This window comes from Fistularia commersonii, chromosome 8 (assembly GCF_037954325.1).
Source record: "Fistularia commersonii isolate RoL2024-O1a breed Wild chromosome 8, RoL_Fcom_v1.0, whole genome shotgun sequence".
Taxonomy (NCBI): domain Eukaryota; kingdom Metazoa; phylum Chordata; class Actinopteri; order Syngnathiformes; family Fistulariidae; genus Fistularia; species Fistularia commersonii.
In genome coordinates, this window is record NC_141291.1 from 15,138,527 (window position 1) to 15,160,911 (window position 22,385).

General features: G+C 36.4%; 2 protein-coding genes and 1 long non-coding RNA gene across 4 annotated transcripts; 2 read left to right on the top strand and 1 right to left on the bottom strand.

The window, feature by feature from the left end:
* The first annotated feature begins 1,792 nt into the window (after nucleotides 1-1,792).
* On the top strand, nucleotides 1,793-3,964 carry gpr141 (G protein-coupled receptor 141). Its single transcript, XM_086150402.1, has 2 exons — nucleotides 1,793-2,050; nucleotides 2,476-3,964. The coding sequence occupies exon 2, from the start codon at nucleotides 2,485-2,487 to the stop codon at nucleotides 3,454-3,456; it is 972 nt and encodes a 323-aa protein (XP_086006528.1). The 5' UTR covers nucleotides 1,793-2,050; nucleotides 2,476-2,484; the 3' UTR covers nucleotides 3,457-3,964.
* Nucleotides 3,965-5,355: 1,391 nt separating this feature from the next.
* hnf4g (hepatocyte nuclear factor 4, gamma) lies at nucleotides 5,356-20,301 on the top strand. 2 transcript variants are annotated; one of them, XM_086151373.1, is made up of 11 exons: nucleotides 5,356-5,512; nucleotides 11,765-11,930; nucleotides 12,270-12,364; nucleotides 12,931-13,037; nucleotides 13,132-13,281; nucleotides 13,583-13,670; nucleotides 14,013-14,165; nucleotides 14,992-15,041; nucleotides 15,232-15,418; nucleotides 16,043-16,162; nucleotides 16,695-20,301. In XM_086151373.1, the coding sequence occupies exons 1-11, from the start codon at nucleotides 5,482-5,484 to the stop codon at nucleotides 16,811-16,813; spliced, it is 1,266 nt and encodes a 421-aa protein (XP_086007499.1). In that variant the 5' UTR covers nucleotides 5,356-5,481; the 3' UTR covers nucleotides 16,814-20,301. The 2 variants fall into 2 exon arrangements, with proteins under 2 accessions (XP_086007499.1, XP_086007498.1); XM_086151372.1 differs by lacking the exon at nucleotides 5,356-5,512 and adding an exon at nucleotides 9,173-9,336.
* On the bottom strand, nucleotides 15,429-16,689 carry LOC147232088 (uncharacterized). Its single transcript, XR_015106537.1, has 3 exons — nucleotides 16,658-16,689; nucleotides 16,014-16,108; nucleotides 15,429-15,450 (listed from the first exon to the last, which is right to left on the bottom strand). It is a non-coding gene; the product is annotated as an uncharacterized LOC147232088 (long non-coding RNA).
* Nucleotides 20,302-22,385: the final 2,084 nt, after the last annotated feature.

A 22,385-nucleotide genomic window follows, 5' to 3' on the forward strand; every position in this document is an offset into this window, starting at 1 on the left:
TGTGTTTGCCAAGGTTGATGATTGAATTTATATAGGGTATATCAGTAAGGATGCAGTTTTACAGTATGATTTCCAGTAAAATTGCTAAAAGTGTTAAGAGCCACCTTGAAAAGTGGACCTTTCACTGTACATTAGTAATTTTCTCTTCCTGTTGAAAGCCCCCTGTTACTTACATTGAGGAAACAGAGCAAAAAGGAAACTCAAACCTTTATCATCAAGGAAGTAACAATCTTTTTGAATACTAATTGGTTCAGACATGAATGGGCATATTCAACATTCACATTATTTAAGTTGGATTTCTGTATTTTCAAATGCAGTTGAAAGATGTTTAGTCTACTAAAATTGCAACACAACCATAGGTCAAATCCTTGTGAGTGGAGAAAGCTTAAGATTTTGATGTAACAATAGGCTTGAAATTAGAGTTACAAGGTCGCAGCGGGTGGCAATGCTGCGTGGATGGATTTCTTTATAGATCATGATAGAAATGTGATGATTATAAAAAAAATTAATTGACAAGATTTAAAAAATAGATATAGAGATATAGCAAAAATATAATCCCTAACCAAAAAGAATTGTCTGTGTTATTCAAATGATATTGGTAAAGTGTTATGTTGCGTTATGATGCTGCTCAAAGTAAAGGCTGAAAAGTCTCATCAGTGAAAACCGTACCAGGGAAGCTATCAGTGTCAGCAAATGGAATGAACATACCATGTCACATATGACTCACTACTTATTTATCCTTCCTCTAACAGACGGGTTTTGGTCATAAGGGGGAGGTATCAGAGAATTATTCTGAGCAATATTACTCATATTAAGAGTATGTTGATAGTTGCGTAATTTCATAAACCAAATTAAACCAAAATGAAGTACATTTGCATTTTCTTTTTCGCTACCAACAGGAAGATGTGAGAACAGAAAATTAAATATTAGGGAGGCTTTGACAATGCATTTAAATAACTTCTTTCAGTAGTTTATTAACAAGGTATACCAGGTCAAGAATAATTCACACAAGAAACAGCTGTTTAGGTCTTTTGAGTTATCAGAAAATGAATGAGCTGAACATAAATGTCATCCAATTCTGATATATTTGTTAAAAGGGGACTTTGTTGTATTCATTTATTTTTGGCTTTACCAGATCCATACTCAAAAATGGGTTTGACTAAATACATTTTGGTTGAATGGTAACTAAGGGAAATTATTTATGAGTTAAATGTGGTGTTAGTAAAGGTGTGATGGATACTCAAGCTTCGGAATACTAGGTAAGGGGTAAAATTTTCTAAAGGAACTCATTTCACTGCAGTTCTGGTATTCTGGGAAAAAAAGGGTCTTTTTTACATTTGTAAAATGCTTTGATATGGAAAGATGCACTGATAATTGAAATATAATCTCCTTGAACATAATAAAGTTTAAACAAAATTTGCTCTGAGTTGTGACACTGATTTTGTGTTCTTTCTGACCAGCTATGTCATGAAAAATGTGTTGTCACTTTATTTTTCTGTTTTAAATCTATACTTGTCTGTATTCAAATGGCTGTCAACATATCCTCCCCCACTTCTCTTTTCAAATATGATTTGCCTGTCATAGACTGTAAAATATTGACTTCTGGTTTTTACTTTTATGCATTGATAATCTTGATGCTGTATTTCATGGTAAAATTTTAACCAAATGTTCCATGTTGTCACTCTGGATATGGGCTAATTATTATTTTTTCCTCCAGGAATTCCTTCTCACCTCATTGCACATTTTATGTTTGATTGTAAGATGAGTTTTGAGCAGTAAGCGGATGTGGAGGTACCATTGTTTTGTGGTTTCACAAGAGGAAGGAAGTAACTTTGTGAGTGGCCTGTCGCGAATCCAATCACTTTATTTGTCACAAAGCAGCTTCGCAACTCTGGTACAGGACATATGCATCCTGCAAGACACCATTCCAGTTTATGGTCTCACCTTCTGCATAAAGTGGGCACACAGTATCGCATGTGAGCAGGAAAATATTGGTGCTGTCTTAAGGGGTGAAATGGAGAAATTCTGCAGAGGGTTTTAAAAGCAACAGGTACGTAAAGCAACTCTGGCTCTTTCTATGGCTACATGTTTCTCTTGGTAAGTGGCCATCATGATCTGATATCTTTGTTATATTTAATTTGCGTCCATTTAAATTTTTTGTTTGACTTCCCAAGACAACTAACGCCTATACTTTTAGAACTCTTTCCTGCTGTGCACAATACAAAGTTTTAATTTAAGATCCATGCAGACTAACTTATCTTAATACCAGTTAACATGGTATGTGTTTCAATATTTTAAACATGCAGAATCTGTAAAATTGTGCTTCAGGGTACAACAGAGTCAATATCAATTGATAAACCGATTTCATTTTTTTTTGGTCATTTTCCTTTTTCCCCAATTTTACTCTGAAATTCTCTCTTCTTTTCCATGCCTCACCAAATTTATGTAATCCTGTGTGTCACTTTACATTTTTAGCAGAGGAGAATGAATCTTACCCAGACAACTCAGAGGACTCTGTCCACTGCAATTTCCCACGTGGCGACCAACTCCCACCTTACTACTAGTTTGCAACAGGGAACGGAAGCACCAGAAAATAACACGGATAAGTACAACCTGGTCCTCCTGGTCATCTACATTTTGGTTCTGATTGTCGGTACTTTCAGTTTGAGCCTAATGTTGCACTTCAGTAAGTCTGGAGCAACATCTGCTACCTCCGTAGTTGTGCTCAACCTCATATTTGCACACTTCATTTTTCTTCTCACCGTTCCCTTCAGGATTTACTATTATTCAACTGCTAAATGGAGCCTGGGCAATGGATGGTGCAAAGTGGTCAGCAGCATGATCCACATCCACATGTACATGTCTTTCATCCTCTATGTGATCATCCTTGTGACACGCCTGATGATGTTCTACCACAAAGCAGGGCAGCTGGCTTCACCCCCAAGGATCTATGCTTTCTTGCTCAGTGCTACAATGTGGATGCTGGTATTTGTCATGATCACATGCATAATCCATTTCCACTACGGCAATGGTGTAGAGACAAGACCGCTCTCAAATAGCACAAACACCAGGGCAGAATATTGCTTCAGATTTGGCAGAAACATAACATTTGCTGTGAAGGTATTCAACTACATCATAAGCATGCTGATAATAGTCATAGCCATTATGCTGACAGCTCTTCAAGCCCATGTCCTGTGGGTTTTATACTGTAAGCATCGCCAAGGATGTACCTCCCAGCAGGACTTCGGGGCTCAGTTAAAGAGCCTGAGTTTTGCCCTCATCATGCTAATCTGCTTTGTTCCCTACCACATTTTCCGCCTCTTCTACTTGGAACACCTGGAGATGCAGGATCTCAACGAAGTTCTTCTCAGTCTGACCACTTTTAACTGCATGGACATGCTCACGTTCCTGGGAAGGAGAACTTGTTCCGTGTGCATGCCGGGAACCAGTTTTTGAAGACGGCTGACACCATATTTGTCAGACTTGCATGAATTAATTGGCGCATGTAGCTCAGTGATAGAGTGCATGCTTGGCATGTCTGAGGTGCTGGGTTTGATCCCCGGCATCTCCACTATAAGTCGCTTTGGTTAAAAGCGTCTGCAAAATGACTGTAATGTAATTGTTTTTACATTTATTGTTCTGTCAGTATTTCCATGGAAAACACCTCAATAAACGCAAGGAGGTAATGGCGGCATGTATTCGGTGGTCAAACGGAAGGATCATTTGGAAAATAGTGGTATTAAAAAAACATGTAATGTGTATCATTTCTTTCATTGAAAAATTATGTTAAAATGTGTTTCTTTTTCGAATTCTTTTGTGATGCATATTGTTGTATTGTTTTCTCCATGTGTGTCTTAGATGTCACATATCATTGATCCTTGATCTGCCCTTTTTCAGCTTTCCTGTCAAAACTCATGTTTAAACACATTACCACAAATCTATTAAAGATAAACCACAAACGTAAGTCTGTGTTTTCATCTTTTATATTCTAATAAGCACAAATGATAGCCCTGGTGTTTTGCAGCTGGTTAAGAATCAAACTTATTCAATGAGACATAGATACCAAAGTACTAAATGATGCACTCATTTAAGCCATTATAGATTTCAGAGAAAAGACAGATATATATCTAGGTCTTCAGTCAGGTGCCTGACTTCACTGACTTATCTGAAATGACCAGCCTAGCTCTCTCCCCTCTCGTGTAACCATCTGCATTCGCCAGATATATCAACAAAATGCCTTTATCCTACATTGAATCTTTCTTCCAATAACTGCAGGGCATAAAGTGGGAAAGCTGTCCTTGAAACATAGAGCCAAAAGAAAAAGTCTTATATAATTATGCTATTTGTTTTCGCTTGACTTTAAGAAAAATAAACAGATTTAGGATTTTCTATTTTTAAACTGCTTTTTATTCATTTAGGTTTTTCAAGAATTTCACTTGACTGTACACTATCTTCTACTTTTCACCTAAATGGAATGGAAATGGAAGCGCTTTTGATCCCACTGGTCTTTTTGTGTATTCTACAGGTATTGTGAGGTTGTAGGACTGTACTCATTTTTCACTTCTTGACATTCTAAATATGTTCATTCCATTGTATATATATATTAACACTTTGTCAACACTTGAAATATTGAAGCATTTCAACACTCAGTAAGTAAGACTGCAAAAATGTTAAAGTCAACAGGCTGAAGGATCTCAATCAGATAAGGTTTGAATGTTGTCACCAGATCTATATTTCAAGTTGTTATATTTATCTCTAGTAAAGACCTATTTTGCAAATTGGAAGAAAAATCAATATTTATTTCTCATTTTCATTGAGTTGTTATTATGCTAACCATCTTTGTTTAGATGTTATTATGTTCATGTTTGACAAGTTCTCTAATTTTCACAGCAGCTTGATGGAGTTGCAACATGTAAAAATGCAGATATTTCAATATCAAATACATCAAGCTTGATGATCTTTCTATTTTATTTCTTGGTGGTAACATTACAAAGCTTTTTGGAAAATGTTGCTGTTTAGTTTTGTTTTTATCCCTGATATTATTTGCACAAAAATGAAAATGTCAGCTTGACACAAAAGAAATAAAAGTCCAAAAATGTTGCTTTTTTTAACATTGTGTTGGGAAACATTTCCTCATATACCTGAGCTCTGTTCCCTTCTGAGGTGGTGTGAGAAACCTGGTTGAATTTCACACATGCACACTAACTCACCCAAACCTGGTTATCCTTTTGCTTTTGGTTTTATGGCACTGGGTTACTGTTTAACATCCCCACCCTACTTTGAGTTTGTTTAGTAAATCGATCTAATGACAGGGCTATGGTGGCGCCATTCATTGTGTCGCTCTATGAATTATAGGCTACTCGGGTCTTTCAAGCTCCACTTTTGATGAACAATTTCACTATATTTCCATTCTCAGTGTCACTGATTTTCATTTCAGTCAGAGGGCTGCTCTTGCCAAAGTCCATTGGATAAGCTGGATAAATGCACATCCCAGATAGAAACAAAAAGACAGGTAAGTGAAACCCGCCCTTTTAAAAGCACAAGTTGAATTGTAAGATACGAACACGGGCTGGTGGGATGCTTCGCTCTCCCCGGTGTATATTTCTGGCTTTGCAGAGGAAGTGCAGCTTTTCTGTAAATACTTTCTACTTAAGGGTCTGTTCAGAAATATGTTTTGCTTAATCACATGATTTCTGTGTTTTGGTGGTAACATAGTGGTGAACGCTATGCCCACACTTCTGTGCAACATCGTGTAACCAAGTGGCTTACTTACTCTAATCAGAGGCTATGAGATTGTACTTAAGTCTGCCTCCTAATATCATGTATTTTATCAAGTCCCTTTAATAGAATATTATCCTCACCTCTTGGTCCGCAGACACTTTTGTGAGTGTAGATAAGATTAATCTCACATTGTCACGCATGCTGTGCCGTAAAGCTCATGTGATAACACATTTGTATTATGCATGGGGAAATAAGCTGTACCAGGAAGAGCCCAACAGAACTACAGTGGTGAGAGTTAACAAAGCATTTCGACAGCACACATGTTAATGTGTCATCAAAGGAAAAGTAAAATCTATAAAATTAATAAATCCATTCCACTTGGGTTTTTGTGTTCTCGGGGCTTTACTGTTGTGCCTCTCTATTCACAAGAATATTTTGCTGACAAACTTATTGTTATGTCATTTGTTGTTCTACCCTTTCATTTCCTTCTATGACAAATAAAAAATGTCTGTTGTGAAACAATATATTGCAGCAATACCCCAGTTTGCCACAATATAATATTCTGGTTTGAGGAAAAAACAGCATGATATACTTGTTGAATGTGCACAAGAATAAATTGAAATCAATTTTTACTTCTATTTTTGATCTTTCTTTTCTCTGATAATAACCACATTGGTGCCCAGAAAGTTGTGATTTTCATGACTGAGTAGCCATAATCTCTGATATATCACTGTGCTCAAATTTCTCCTTTTTTATTTCTAAAAAAAAAAAACAGCCAAACAAAATGTGCGGATATTAGCAGGACAAATTGAGGTTGATGACATCATTAATTCAGTCTCTAGGCTTTATCTTTGGGCGTCTCACCAGTGGACAAAACCAAATAAAATATTAATATCCTCATGTTATTTTTCAGGATATATCCATGAGCTTGACATCTATGACAGGCAACACATCAGAAAAGCTACTTTCAATCTCAACATCAGAATCAGAATCAGCTTCAGAATATGTTTTTGATATCCAAGGGGGGAAAAACATGATGACAAATTACTGTTTTGTGGAATTCTAATTCTATTCAAATAGTTTCTTAGCTCCTGATTCAAACTGGATAGACATTAAGCTGTTACTTTAAAGGGCACCCGATTGTACAAATTTACTGATTTTTGCACATTTTGCAAATGTAAAATCCATGAGAATTCGTTAAATTTTGTTTTCTGATGGTGTAGTATTGTAAACGCTGTAATACTTATTGTCTGATTCAAAACGAAGAATTAGAAAAATATGAACTCGCATACATTTGATAAACTTCACATCTTACACAAGTACAAAAGCCATGGTAAAACATATTACATCCAATTTTCCCTAAATGGAATGAGACCATGAAATCCTTAAATTCCAATCATAATAGATTACATGAACCAAAGACATCCATTATTCATGGCATTTCACCATTATATAGCTACTATGTGCATAAAATTAAACAATTCATATTATTCTTTTTTATTTAAAGATGTAACAGTCAAACTCAATTGGATTGAATCGTGTGCCACTGTTAAAAAATTATAACTTAAAACAGTTGACAGTATTATAACCTGTTCACACAGAGAAAGCCTATCAACTATGGGTTTTATGGCCACAAACAGCTTGTGGTTGCTAAGTGGAAATAGGTATTCTGAGTAATGTCCTACTTAGCTCTTTCACCGAACAAGACATCAAGTGTTCCTGTAAGTCCCCAAATCATGACTTTCAAACATCCTGAATCGCAGTGACTCGGCAATATTTAAAACTGTATATGCAATGCGTGAAACTATATCCTTTTTCAGTTAGTTTTTAGAAAATAAAATAGCACAGGGGAAAATCGCTATTTTTCTATTTATTTAATCATATTTTTTGATGAACAAAATATGATCATGCCATCAAAGTGAAAAAATACGACAGGCCTTTATGTTTTATTTTTCGATGTTTTGGCATGCTAAAATGTATTTTTCATAACAAAACACAGAAATACCGCATACCGATACTTCTATCTTTATATGTACTGTACAAGCTTGAGTTCCACTTTCAAACCTTATTTCAGAAGGTTTTTTAATTATGTTGGATTCAGCTCCAACTGCTTCCCTTCTCTGAAACAGGTCATCTCAGTTTGTTAGGTGTGAACATGGTGTTAAGTTCTCCTTGGCTCTACAAACCTGATGAGTCAGGAAGACTGACCCCACTGCCTAGTTGTAAATATAAACTTTCTATCATGTCTGTTTTTTCACCCTCTATTGTATGTCTCTCTAAGCATTATTTCAGTCTCTCGGATGATCCGAAATGCTGGGACAGGGTTTGCTCTGTACCTTCACCTCCACTAGGTGATAAAAAATGTGGGTTCTGATTTTGACGCTGATAAAATCAATCCTGTTCATGTCATGTAGATACTTTTCTCATCGCTTTCCTCATTTGTACCACAGGAAATCAATTATCTCATATTACTGCCTCTTATCATTTACAGTCCTCAACAACACAATGCCACAAACTGATTACCTTTAAACAACATGTTTAGATTTAGTGCAATTCATGGTGTAAAAAGGGTTCGATTGGGACATTGTTACTTCTCTATGGCGAGAGTGTTCACTGCATTCCTGGTTAAAAAGAGGAGGGAGCTCAGGGAAAACACTTTTTGAATTCTAGGTCCAGCCGCTACTTCTAAAACTCCTGATATGCGAGAATTAATGCTTTAATACATGGTGCTTCTTAAGTAACATTTATATTTCCCCTCATTTTGCACAATATATTGATCCTAAAGGGAAAAAGAAAAGCGATATTCCCTCTACTATTAAAACTATTATTCCTGTCACTTGTCTCACTTTAATGCTGGCACTTGGTGCTATTTAAATTGTTTGTAAATGAACCCAAAAAAGAATGAGGGAAAATTGTGTCTTGACTTGAGGGTAGTCAGTGTGGTTAACCTACTTTGAATGTTTATAGCATCAGACACATTAAGAAATAAAGTTTTATGAAAGGATTGGATGTAAGCCCACGAGGTGTTCTGAGGAAGACTTAATGGGAGTTATCAGTGTTTTCCCCCTCAGTGTGTGTCTTCATAGATTATATCTGCTGAGGGGGTGGTGCCATTATTGCCCAATTGATTAGATTAGGGATCCTAGGAAGGACATACACACTCACATGGACACATATATTCATGCATCTTCTTGCATCACCCACACAAAATGCAAGTTGTGGTCCTGAATCAGACATGTGCCTCACTTTTAAAAAACAATAAAATGAAATAAGTTGGAGATAGGAGAACAGATAAGCCACGTACAATAAGGTGAGAAGTCTTAGTCATAGCTCCTCCCTTCTCCTTGTCCCCTGCCCAATCAGATGGGAAAATAGACCTTTTATACTTGGGATCTCTCTGGAACTGTCTGTAAGGATTAGATGAGACTGCTAAGTGAGGAAAAAGATCAGTACTTACAGATGAGAAGAGGTGTGAAGACAAATCAGGAATGAAGTATCTGCCTATACCTCAGAGTAAGTCTCTATTAGATATGGAAGTAGCCAATTACAGTGAATGTCTGGATCCCTCATTCAGCACACTGGGCTTTGACACTGCAGAAGTTCTCTATGGAGGAGGTAAGTGTGTACAAATACACCCAGCCACACAGGAAACAAAGCTGAGACACACATGCTCATGAACACATAGTTTGAAGCTCAAAGCTAGAGTTGCATATGATGCATATTATACACAGCATTAAGTCAAATATGTCTGTTTCAAGACCTCTCTTGTTTAGTTTTCATTATTGTGAACTGACACTCTTCCCAGTATTTTTTTTAGATAATAAAAAAATGTGTGATGATATCTGAAGCAATTAACTGTCAACAGCTTAAACTTTTTGACTATCCATGAAGAAAAGCTGGTTGAAAAGCATTGCCATCATTTGTAATCTGATCAGATTCCCACAATTACACATATTCATATTTGAAAATGTGCTCAGTCCAACCTTAGTGTTATGTGCTGGCCACTGAACAGATTAGTGGTAAAGGCCTTGAAGGCACCCAAGTGTGAAAACCCGCTGGTAATGACCCCACTTTTGCTGTGAATGTTATGAAGACGTATGAAGTTGCCTTTCTAGATTAATTTGGAAAATGGACTTGGACTTGGGAACGACTGGAGTTACAGGAGAAAAATTGGCTTAATAATCCAGTGAAAATCCCATAAATCCTATTAATGACCCTACCAAACTTGGTAACATTTCTTAAAGCTTGTCTTTCAAAATCAATATTGAACCACCAATTTTTAAACACCACATAGAGATGTGGGGAAAAATAATTAAGAAAAATAAAATAACCTAACGATGGAAGTGATGACGGCTGGAAAAAAGAAGTCTGTTTCTGGTATACATTGTCATTCCAGCCATTGCAAAATTGAACATGTAGGTAGTGGAGCATCAGTTGAGCCAGTTGTAGATTACATGTTTTTTTTCTCATTTTCATTGCATTCAGAGTCCAGATACCTAGAGGGTTTTAGAGGAATTTTTGACCACTTGATTAGAGCTGCTTATGTTTTTGAACTTGATTGATTTGCATACCTCACTGTATTATATTATTTATTGAAGAAAGACAGCTATAACCATAATGTTTTATGTCATAATCAGTACATTGATAATGTATCTGTATGATTACTTTAGAAATAGTTTGAGATTAGGTGTCCAGTTCCAGCCATTTAAAATTGTGTCTAAAATAAAAAGAGTATTAACCTGAACCTATACGTTTTGCACTTGAATACTCACTCATTTAAGGACTGCATTTTCTTTGGGTATAAGATGACCGATTGATGCTTTTGAAAAGAATTTGTGACAATTCTCTCATATATTTAGTTTCAGGAGAAACATGTTTAATAAAGTTTCTCTTTTGAGTATTAGTATTCATTCTGTGTAGATTAGTATGAGAATACTGATATTTCTCATATTTTCTGATAGACATAAATGATTGTAAAAAGGGAGACCAACCAATTTCAGTGACTCATATTGACTTGGACAGGTGCTGTATGCCTGTGTATCTCATTACTATGATGTTTATAGTATTGTTTCATAGGGTAACCATACATGGTGAGCATATGAAAACAACTACATTTTACATGATGGGGTTAGGAACTCATTATTTTTGACATCTGAGTAAATAGTCGGATATTGACAGATATGGCGAGAGAGACAGAAAGTTGCATACAAGAGGAGGGTAATATGAAAGCATAAATGACATTTTATGTGCACTTGTTATCTTCATGTGATACTCTATTTGGTGGGTGTTAACAGAGCAGGGGATATTTAGCTGATGATGATGATTAGAGTTTTGATTATAGAGACAGATTGGCTCCCCTGATGATAATGATCATGATGATTATGAGAGATTATGTGAGATGATGTTAATGATAAGATACCAACAAGCCTTGTGATTGAACTGTCATCCACTATTTTTTCCTGTGAGGATTACAATATTTATATGCTGTGTATACAAATGTTTTTACAGTTAGAGAAATGCCAAGCAAACATCAGTCACATATTGCAATACATGTCATGGAGGACTATTAGAAGAGACAGCATAATTTCAATCTAACCTTTCCCTTAGTGCCTTTTAAATTCTTAATTCTTCATAATTTAAATAAGATTGTGTTTCAGATAAAGCTTCCATTTAGTACTTTGCTGTGAAATCCGAGCGAAACCCGCATGGGATAGGAAAAACTCCCAGCTACTGTTGCCAGTTTGGCATTAGGACAGAGATTTAACATTTGGAAGAATCTGTATCAGATTTTCATTTGATCAAAAACACATCCTGGTAAACTACATTGTATGACCTATCACCCCACTGAGATGAATATCTGAAGAGCATGGATATCGCGGCTCATACTATATTTCACTGACAATGTATCATTTTTTGACAATAAAAAGCACCATCAGAATTTGATAAACGCTATAACAATGAAGAAGTTCTAAAAAAGCTGGTTTTGATAATATCGTGAGGCGAATGGTTGGCTAACAGATCTGTGTGTATTTTTGTGCTTCAGAGAGCATGCCAACAGAGCCTAGCATACCTGGTCCAGACGGAGTCAACAGTAATTGTGCCATCTGTGGGGACAAAGCCACAGGGAAACATTATGGTGCCTCCAGCTGTGATGGATGCAAGGGTTTCTTCAGACGCTCCATTCGCAAGAGCCATATTTATACCTGCAGGTACAGAAACAATGAGGTTTGACTGAAAGAAATTAGAGCAAGTACAATAAAGCACCAACCAATAACTCCATTACACATGTATACATGATATGGAGGAATAATAAAGAGCCAGTATATTTTCAGTGATCGAAACAGGAACATATAAGCATCCCTTTTACAAAGTATTTGATAAATGTGCTTGAAAATACGTACAACACAACATTTACACCTGTAAAGGAATTTTTGCAGATAGCTTTTCTGCGTAGTTGTCATTTAATAGCACATGAATTGATGTTATGGTGCACGTTGTTATCATATCATTCATATCATGTTAAACTACACTACTGAATGTTCTTACAGGTTCAGTAGACAATGCACTGTCGATAAAGATAAGCGAAACCAGTGTCGTTTCTGCAGACTCAACAAATGCTTCAGAGCTGGCATGAAAAAAGAAGGTAACTTGGGCTACTGGTGACTTGTAGAGTGCCCCAATAATGCACCTGTTACGCTGTCAGACAAAATTGTTGTACATATTGGGGAATGCATTAAGAAAATCAAGGGAATTTGCAAAGCTCTGGAATCTCCAATTGTTCTTTTGGTATTGTTAATTTTATTTTTTGCCAATGAGACAAAGGATTAGCTCTAGACAACTGGTAATGACAAAAGTAAAGCTAATTCCTGGTTGAAATCGTTTGAATGCAAACTTGCATGCTTTTATGAGGGGAATAACCTTGGCACAAGGTTTTATGACACCCAATCATGTGTTATTCAAACATGTTGTTCTGGATTAGAACTGGTTAACGTTTGACTCCCCCAGCTTATGCCAGTCTGTATGACTGTTCTCCTAAATATTAACCACCCAAGTGTCTGCTGTCATCATATTGTATGCTGGATATGCTCACCGTCCAATGTAGATTAGTTGTTATTTAAAGGCAGGGGTGGATTTCCCCTGTTTATGTAGTTACAGTTTGAATTTCTGCTGTTGTTTCTGACATACGTATTTAATCTCTCTTATTATTAGCTGTGCAGAACGAGAGAGATCGTATTAGTTCTCGAAGAAGTATTCCAGACTCCCAAGACCTGCCCCCCATCACAATTTTGGCTCAAGCAGAATCACTGTCTCAACAGGTGACATTCTCACTTATTATTTTTGGATTTCAGATTACCAAATAGAAGTTTAATAAAATATAAACAACATTTTTCTTTTTCTTTTTGGCTCCAGATCATAACTCCAGTTGTAGTAGTAGACATAAGCAAGCAGAAATCTGCCACAGTTGGGGATGTATGTGACTCTATGAGACAACAGTTACTTGTGTTGGTTGAATGGGCCAAATACATACCTTCCTTCGGAGAACTAGCGCTGGATGACCAGGTACTTTGTGATGGGGAAGCCCTGTCAGTGTATTGCTTCATACTTTTTGGATTCTGTCAAATCAAAGTCCTTTGTGCCATGCAAATGTGAAAACAAATAGAAAGTAGTCACTTGTGTGGGTGTGTCTGGTATTCTGACAAAAACTGGCTATGACATGTCCCCTACTTGAACTTCCTTACTTTTATGTCAGCTGTTTTTTTAAAAGAGCATCCAGAGACATACTGATCACCTGTGATTAATTTCGGTTTATTGTTGAACTATGTGCGTACTCTGTTCAACTGTGCGTGTTGTTTGTTACCAGGTGAGCCTGCTACGGGCTCATGCGGGTGAGCACCTCTTGCTTGGGGTCGCCAAAAGGTCAATGCCATTCAAGGACGCCTTGCTTTTGGGTAGGAACTCACTGATAGAATTGCATCTCATTTATATGTGGTGCAATCACCTGGTGAAAACACTGATTAAGTGTTTTGTTTGCTGTCAATGATTAACTGAAGGTTTCTTTTCTTTGTGACTTCAAGTGTCTGCACTTGTTTTTCACACACTTCTTAGGATCTTCCTTACATAAAGACTAATCATTAATTATAGTTAGAAACCTTGTCAAAGTCTGTTATGCTCATTTCACTTTGATTTCAAGGATAAAAGTGACAAACTATTCCACTTAACCTTTCATGTAAGCATAGAGTGACAAACATACTCCAACTCCCCGGCCTCTGACTGATACTCTGTGTCTGCAGGTAATGGCTGTGTGATTCACAGGAACACTCCAGAAGCAGAGATCTGCCGGGCAGCGAACCGAGTGCTTGATGAGCTAGTTCAGCCCTTCCAGGATATTCAAATAGATGACAACGAGTATGCAGCACTAAAAGCGATTGTCTTCTTTGATCCGGGTAATTATAAAATTGAGCTTTTAGTTAATTTCATTGTTCCGGGTGTTTGTTAAATGTAGTTATTAATATTTGTGGATGTTGTTAGTATCCACACCATAGTACCAATAGAAGAAGCGATTACAACATCCACCTTACGTAAACAAGAATCTTGTCTGTTTGACATAGTTTGAAATAGTTACACAAACCTTTGTCAGAGAATGGGAACAGTATTATATTAAAAAAAGATTGAAGTTTAACATGTTAACATTATCTTTAAAATGTCTTACAACCATAGATATCCTTATCTTGTTATGTTTTGTTGGTGGAGGTGTTCTGTGGCGAATGATTATTTCATTCAGTGGCTAAATTCACTAAAAGTCCATATGGTGAAAAACACTGGCATCAAAAAGCTGTATTATTATTATTACAACACAAACAAACTTCCAAAAGGGTATAACACCAATGTAAAGATGAAAATAAATATCATATGTAGCCAAAAATAAGACAAAAAAAAAAACAACAAAAAAAAACTAAACTTTTTCTGTTACTTACATGTTCAGATCCATTGGACTCATGTTTTCCTCATCCATGTATTGGTTACATTTGGAGAGGCCAGAATCGCTTCTCTTATTTCATATTCACTGTCCTCCCTTTTCCTCCCTCATACAAAATCCCCTTTTGCCTTTCACATCTTGGGTTGAACATAATCACTCTTTCAAGTTGACTCATATTCTGCATTCCATCTTGAATCATTTTGTTTATTTCAACTCTTCCCTTCATTCCTCCCTCCCTTACCATATCCACCATCAATTCATTCATCACACCCACACTTGGGCTTCCAATCTAGATGCAAAGTCACTGCGGGAACCACCGAAGATCAAGGCCATGCGACAGCAGGTAGTATTTTTTGACCCTTGTCTTAGGATTGATACATTTTACGACAAAAGAAATCATTCATTTTATCACGTATTTTCCTTATAATAATGTTATCTACTTTGTCTTTCTTCACGTTTTGAAGCCAGTATCACAAGCAAATATTCAATTTATACCAATGACAACGATGTGTTGTTTTGTGATGTGTTTGCAGATCCAAATGAGTCTGGAAGACTACATTAATGACCGTCAGTATGACTCTAGGGGTCGCTTTGGAGAGCTCTTACTCCTGCTGCCGACCCTGCAGAGCATCACCTGGCAAATGATCGAGCAACTGCAGTTCATTAAGCTCTGTGGACTGGCTAAGATCGACAACCTGCTGCAAGAGATGCTGCTGGGAGGTGGGACTTGGCCTGTGCCACTTTCTTTAAATCTGTAAGAAGAAAATTAAGTTGACCTTCAGAGGATTGCAAAAGTGCACTTTTATGATGGATGTCTGGATGCTTCAGAAAAAAAAAAAAAAAAAATCTGTCATAACTGTTTGACACAGAACTCAATTCTCATAAATCTGTTTTATTATTTTATTTTGTTATATCTAATTATATAACATTGAATTTTCCTAATAGAAATAAAATGAAACCATTGTCAATTAATCTGTATTTTTTAGCCATTGTTAAAAAATATAAACCTAAAAAAAGTCATTGAAATAATCTTGATTCTCTGGCCTGTAGTAATCTATATCCACCTTGATCATTTTGATATAAGTATTGGAATATTGGGGGACATAAGCCCCAGAGATGTCTACCTTTTCTCTCCGATGATGGAACTTTTGTCTCCTATAATGGAACTGAAGTGAATTTTCCAAGTGGTGCTGTTACTGCACAGTATTACACTTTACAGATGTTTTTTTTCTTATTCAGAAACTTTTTTGTCGTTATTCATAAAATTCACCACATTATTGCAATTGAATGTTGCAGCATTTAGAGTGGGACTCACTAACAAAAGTGTGTTTGTGTTGTGATCAGGCTTAACATCAGAACCTCCACATCTGCACCATCCGGTACACACACAGCTGGCCCAGGACCCTGTCACTGGACACACTCTGGTCATCAGCACCATGTCCCATGATCACCCCTCACAGATAGGTAAAACAACTATTAATTTATCCAAAAAGCAGTGATACACATGCATACATGTGCACGCATGCAAACACACATGTGGGCACGCAACAGACACACACAATAGAATGTAAAGTCATAGTAATGTCATATAACGAGTCATATAAAAAAGTAAAATTTCATTTTAATAAGCAAACATTTTTCCTTGCAAGAAATGTAATATAGATAAATGAGAGATGTATTTCCATTAACTTAGATAAAATGGACACTGCAGTTGAAAGAAAATTATAAAACCATAGCATTTAGTAGAACTGATCTTGATTGCTGATAATATATATTTCCATTTGAAAATATAAATGTGCATGGTAATATTACAGCACCTAATGGTACCAAACTAGACTGATTAAGACTGGGAGCTGTTTTGGACTCACTGTAAAATGTTGTAACAATTCTATAGAGTCATTTTGGATACTTTTTTGTATCGGAGTCTTTATTATTTTGTTAATCTAAATATGTCAATACCTGACATGTCTTTGTTCCCCCTCCTCTCTTCCTGCAGCCTCTCCAGACACTCCCATTCCATCCCCTCTGCAAGGTCCAAACCAAGACATGTACAAACAGTTTCCTCAGCCTCTTTGTCCTTCAGGCAGTCCTTCTCCCTCCTCACAGACGGACTGACTCCCTCAGAAGTTGAGATTGGATCATCTCCTCTGCGCTGTCATTGTAAAGAAACGATAACTGAAATCCACATTCAGTATGTCTATCATTGCTTAACCGTATCCCCATTTTGAGTTGTATGTCTGACAATTTTAGTTTCAACACTTTTTTTTTTTCTAATATAATAATATTTTGCAAAAGAGAGAAGTATATATATATATTCAACATAGTATACACTAATTTATGAAACAGTCTATTATTGAATATTTATCATTGAATATTATTTACACAGCAAGCTGTTCTTGACCATCTTGGTAGGTTGTAATATAAGTATTATGCTGCAATGCTTGATAAATTTGAAAAACAACATTGGACGGCATATATATTGTATGTACATGATATATGAGTGTATACTGGATATTATAGTTAAGATGTATATAGTAATTCTGATTATCTGTAAAAGTGGAATTTAAAATCTAATCTGTGTGAGTTACAAAAGCAAAAAATACATATCATTGTCCAGAATGTCAAATATCAAATTAACTAATATGTAAAAAGACCTTTATTAATGAGTTTAATGAATGTTGACATTCAATTGTGATTAAAAAAAGTTTAAAGAACAATACATTTTTTGAAATGTAAACTAGAAATAAACCGTTTAGACCGTAAACACTGTAAACACTAAATCAACATTGGGCATAAAATTCAGCCAGTATGATTCTAAACCATTCAGCTTTTGTTTCATGGGACTGTAAAGATATAATTTATTAATAATGTAGATGATATAAAAACCTTGTGATAAATACTGTGAAGGAATGTTGATTAATTATATAACTCTAAAGTTCACTATACTTAAATTAATAGATAGCCTTGGTTTTTGACATTAATTTAAATGATTTAAAATAGATTAATCAACTGTGACTGTTCTTTAAAAATTCTCATTAGCTTATTAGCTATTAACTGATTAGCATAAGCCTTGGACTAATTTTGGAGTATTTCATTAAAAGACCAAAAACAAATAAACATAAACATACAGGTGCATTGCTGTGTGATGCAATGTCATAGCACTCTCTTGCTGTCAAATGCAAAACTACAATAAGTCTATTATCATCCTCTTAAGATGATTGCCCAAGTCATTTTTTGACAAAAATATATAGTTGTCTTTTTTTTGCCTAAATCAACCCATTATTCAACATAAGGCTCATTTTTTTGAGTTTTCTGAAAAACTTGAAAAAATGACTTGGGTGATTATTTTTAAGAGGCAACCATATATGGACAATCCACCCTACATGTTGTGTGTCCTTATTTCAATATAAATAGAAAGAGTAAATAACAAGTATGATGGAAGGAATGACATTCCTTATATTACCGAGGCCACAGCAAATCATCTCTGTTGATATTGCTGAAAAAAATGGAAAAATGCATTTTTTAAATTTCATCCTGAAAGGAATAATATAAAGAAATGGGCAATAAATAATACTTTGACACAAATGTATATTAGAATTGTTTCTCCACATGTAATAATACTGGGTATGGTTCGTCCATTATTTCCTTCATGAATGTCATCATTGTCCCTCACAATTCCATTGGTCAGGGGCAGTTTGTATCCAAAGCATATTGTAAACATATTGACACCTCACTGTTGGATGCTGCTGTTCATCTACACCATCACAGTAACCTCAAAACCAAAGATGCAATATATATAACAGATATCCAAGCTCCAACAGAGAGGAAATGGACAAACAGTATTTTAAAATCTATGACTGAGTTCATAACCATTCTCCTACACTCATAAAGTCAAGGTACGTATGCTTGTGTGTGTGTTTATGTGTGTAGTAAAGGATAAAGCCGAGAGCTCTTATTCTCTGTACATTTGTGTGACTCGGAGAAACACTCAGGTTATTTATGGCAAAGGAGATGATTCTGTCTAGAATCAACATGGCCAAATCCTTCTATCAACTCCATAATGGACAAGCTACCTGGCTTAGGGTCAAAACAACAACACCCTCAATTGTAGAGTGTGCACATATACTTCGTGTGTGCCCCTACTTGCAATTTTTGTATGTGTGCTTGTGCATGTGAGTGATACTGTATGTGTGTTTTTGGATGTATGTGTGTGCCCATGGTACTTTAATCAAAGGTATATAGTGTGGAGATGTGGGGGCCCCGTCTCTTTTTCCTCAGATAAAACTGTGTGTTAGCATTCCAGTCACATATCTCATCTGAGCTCTCCTCCTCACACCTCGCTGCAGCCCACACTGACGGTACACTATTACACCCCAGCATGATGCTTGCTCCACCTGATGACGAGATAGACTGATGGGAGAGAAAAAACTGGACAGGAATATTAATTCATAAAATACATTTTGCAGTTTTCTACCTGTGTTTGTCCATTTAGACAGAAGTTTTCAATTATTAGCAATTATCTACGAATGTACATTAAGATCATGTGTTGTATTATATTTTTAAAAGTTTGAATGTGTTGAATATAATACCAGAGGCTAGAAAGGTCAATATATGAATATTGTTTAAAAAAGAGTGCACAGAAAAGCTGAATAAATTGACAAGTATTCTCAAGATATCAGGGTTATTAACTAGCATTTTCTTATGATTTTCTTATGATTTCCCTTAGCAAAATAATTTGAAAAAAAAAAACTCTTGTTAAAATGAGTAACTTTGGATTCGGAGATTGCCAACCGTGTTTCTACCAAAGAAGATTTTCTTCAATGGTTATCAGGTAGCATCCACCGAACCGTCTCCCTGGCCAGCCTTTTTCTACCACTAGATGACAGTGCAGGTCTGCGGTTCCTCATGTACAAGCTGCCCTTAATGGCTGTTATCAATGTACTTTGGCCTTCTCAAGCCATATTAAAGAAATGTTAAAATTAAATTAACCAAAACATGTCTTCAATTGCATTTGAAGCCTTGAGCGTCATCTTCTAACTAACTCTATGTGTATCATTTAAAGCATGACAATTTACTTAAAATGATATTTAGACTTCTGAGAAATCTGTCAGTTGTTACTCAGATGTTTTAGAGCAGGAGCGCAGGCCACTGTATGTGCCAGTAATCACACTTATAATGATCAAGTTATTAAAACATTTAATGCTTTATTATGATTTTAAATAAATGTAAACATTTGTGGTTATTTAGTAAAAAAGAAAAGGACCACAAAAAAGATCAAAGATCAGTCAAAAACGGCTCTACACTTCCCTACAGAAATGAATGGAAACTGTCAGAGATCTCAGATTACCCAAGTGTGCAGACTATCACTTCTCACTACAACATTTACCCATAATTCCCCTCTGTCTTCAACAAAATCTGATTTTTCCTCTTTTAACAGGACAGTCCCTTCGACTTTAGAATGAATTTAAAACCCCTCCAGATCCACCCTGTGTCTCATCCCAGCAGTGTGTGTATTTGTTTGTCTGTGTTTATGTATTTATGTGTTTATGTCATATGCATGTGCATGCATGGTTTCTTATTATCTTGAAGCACCCATGAAGAGCCATAAAATATGTCAAAATCTTAATTTCCAAAGTGGAGCTCATGTAACCAAGAGATTAAAACAAAGATGAGAGTTAGGGTCAACCTTGGCTCTTAGCGACAGCTTGTATGTTTGGTTCTTTCTGTCTTTATGTGATCATTTTTCCAGCATCTTTACACACACATGCACACTCGCGCACACACACACACACACACACACACACACACACACACACACACACACACACACACACACACACACACACACACACACACACACACACACACACACACACACACAGACACAGACATGGGGATTTACTGTTGCAGGAAGGTAGGATGTATGCTGTACATCATGATGATAGGGACCAGGTTAAGGGAATGAAATTAGGGGTTACCACAAGGCAAAGGAATATGTGTTTCTGTGCATGTGCATGTGCATGTGCATGCGTTGATATGTGTCTGCATATATGGTGGGGTACATTAGGGAAATGAAAAGGGGTGGACCACTGATGGCTTTTGAGATGCAGACTTGTTAGAATAAAGGAATATAAAAAGGACAGGAGACAAAGGAGATGACAGGGTGGATGATAAGATGAGTAGTTCCGTAATGAAAATAGTCCTGTGTACCCTGAGATTACATGGGGGAATGAGATTGGAGTGAGAGAGCAAGGAAGGAGAGAAAGTGGCAAAATTGTTGCAGGAAACACGGGATATCTGGGACTATCTGGAAGGGGAAAGAAAGAATAGAGAATAATGGGGCCTCGTTTGTGATAAACCATGATGAGAGTCAGCTAAAACAGATAGAGGAGAAGAGAAGAGAAGAGAAGAGAAGAGAAGAGAAGAGAAGAGAAGAGAAGAGAAGAGAAGAGAAGAGAAGAGAAGAAGAGGTATTGCAACTCAGGGCGAAGGAGCGCCACTCTGAATGATAAGTGTCTCACGCGCTGCGGGTTATGGGAAGTTCACACAAACAAATGATTCCCATTTGCCAGAGGCGAGGGACACAATTGCGAGAGAAGGGGCGAGAGAGAAAAGAGAAGAAAAGGAAAGAAGGAAGAAGAAAGAGAAGAGGACTGAATATTGGAGACCTGAATTCAGAGCACTCCATCTACATTTAGGAAACACTTACCTTTTTACCCCTCTAATGTTTTCATGGGTTTGTAGTGTAAACTCAAGCACATTCAAACTAAAGGTATTAGGGAACCTGTGGTGACGTACAGAAATATTTTAAATTTAATGCTCCCTATGGACTTTGGACAATAACAATAGATGTATAGCAGATTATTACATGTGGGTGAGCTATGTTTTGCACCATCCAGGTGCAACCAGGTGATGTGGCGTTGTGATGAGGGTCCATGAATACCGACTTTATTTATACACCAGGCAGTGTGGCACCAAAGTGCGTTCTCAGTGGTTGTTTTTAACTATTTGACATGAAGCGCAAAGAGACCAGAGCACTCCATTGTTACCAAAGAAGCACATGATTTGACTTCCTCATCACAGTTTTTTGGGTGAAAAAAAAAAAGCTTTGCACCTTCATACACTAGTATACCTAGTTCTTTCAGCAGTGCGTTAGATACACAAGTTGATTTGATGGTACAACCTCTGGTCACTAAACATAATAGGGAGTGGAATCTTAAACCAAATTCATGATGACCCTTTGTTCTTCTACCAAGGACGCCTACTTTTCTGCATTTATGAATGGTACTAACATAATTAAGAATGCATCGAAAGTGGTGTAAAACCAATGTTAAAACATTTACACAACACGGAGAATAATAATATAAATACAGTTTTTTTTTTGATAATATGAGGTAGTCAAATTTTAGTTGAATGCTCTTAATCTGATCTAGTCTCCTGTTTGTAGAAGAAATTATTAGCTAATTAGCTCTAGATGTAAATTATTGTGATTGTGCTTGGTTTTAGTTAGGATATTTTTCATTGGTTAATTCTGAGAGCACTATGACGACACCAGATACCACTGTGATAAATCACTTGCTTGCGAGAAACAATCATATAAATAAATAAAATGAAAGGTCAGGAGCTTACAGGACCTGTCATCTTTCGTATAACATCCATAACTTTGATAATGAAATTGAAACCACTC

Excerpts from the sequence above, each read along its gene's own strand:
- hnf4g (XM_086151372.1), top strand. The coding sequence starts at position 9,210 with ATGAAGTATCTGCCTATACCTCAGAGTAAGTCTCTATTAGATATGGAA. Across the intron at positions 13,282-13,582 it reads AACTAGCGCTGGATGACCAG|GTGAGCCTGCTACGGGCTCA; the intron begins GTACTTTGTGAT and ends GTTTGTTACCAG. Across the intron at positions 16,163-16,694 it reads TGATCACCCCTCACAGATAG|CCTCTCCAGACACTCCCATT; the intron begins GTAAAACAACTA and ends CTCTTCCTGCAG.
- gpr141 (XM_086150402.1), top strand. The coding sequence starts at position 2,485 with ATGAATCTTACCCAGACAACTCAGAGGACTCTGTCCACTGCAATTTCC.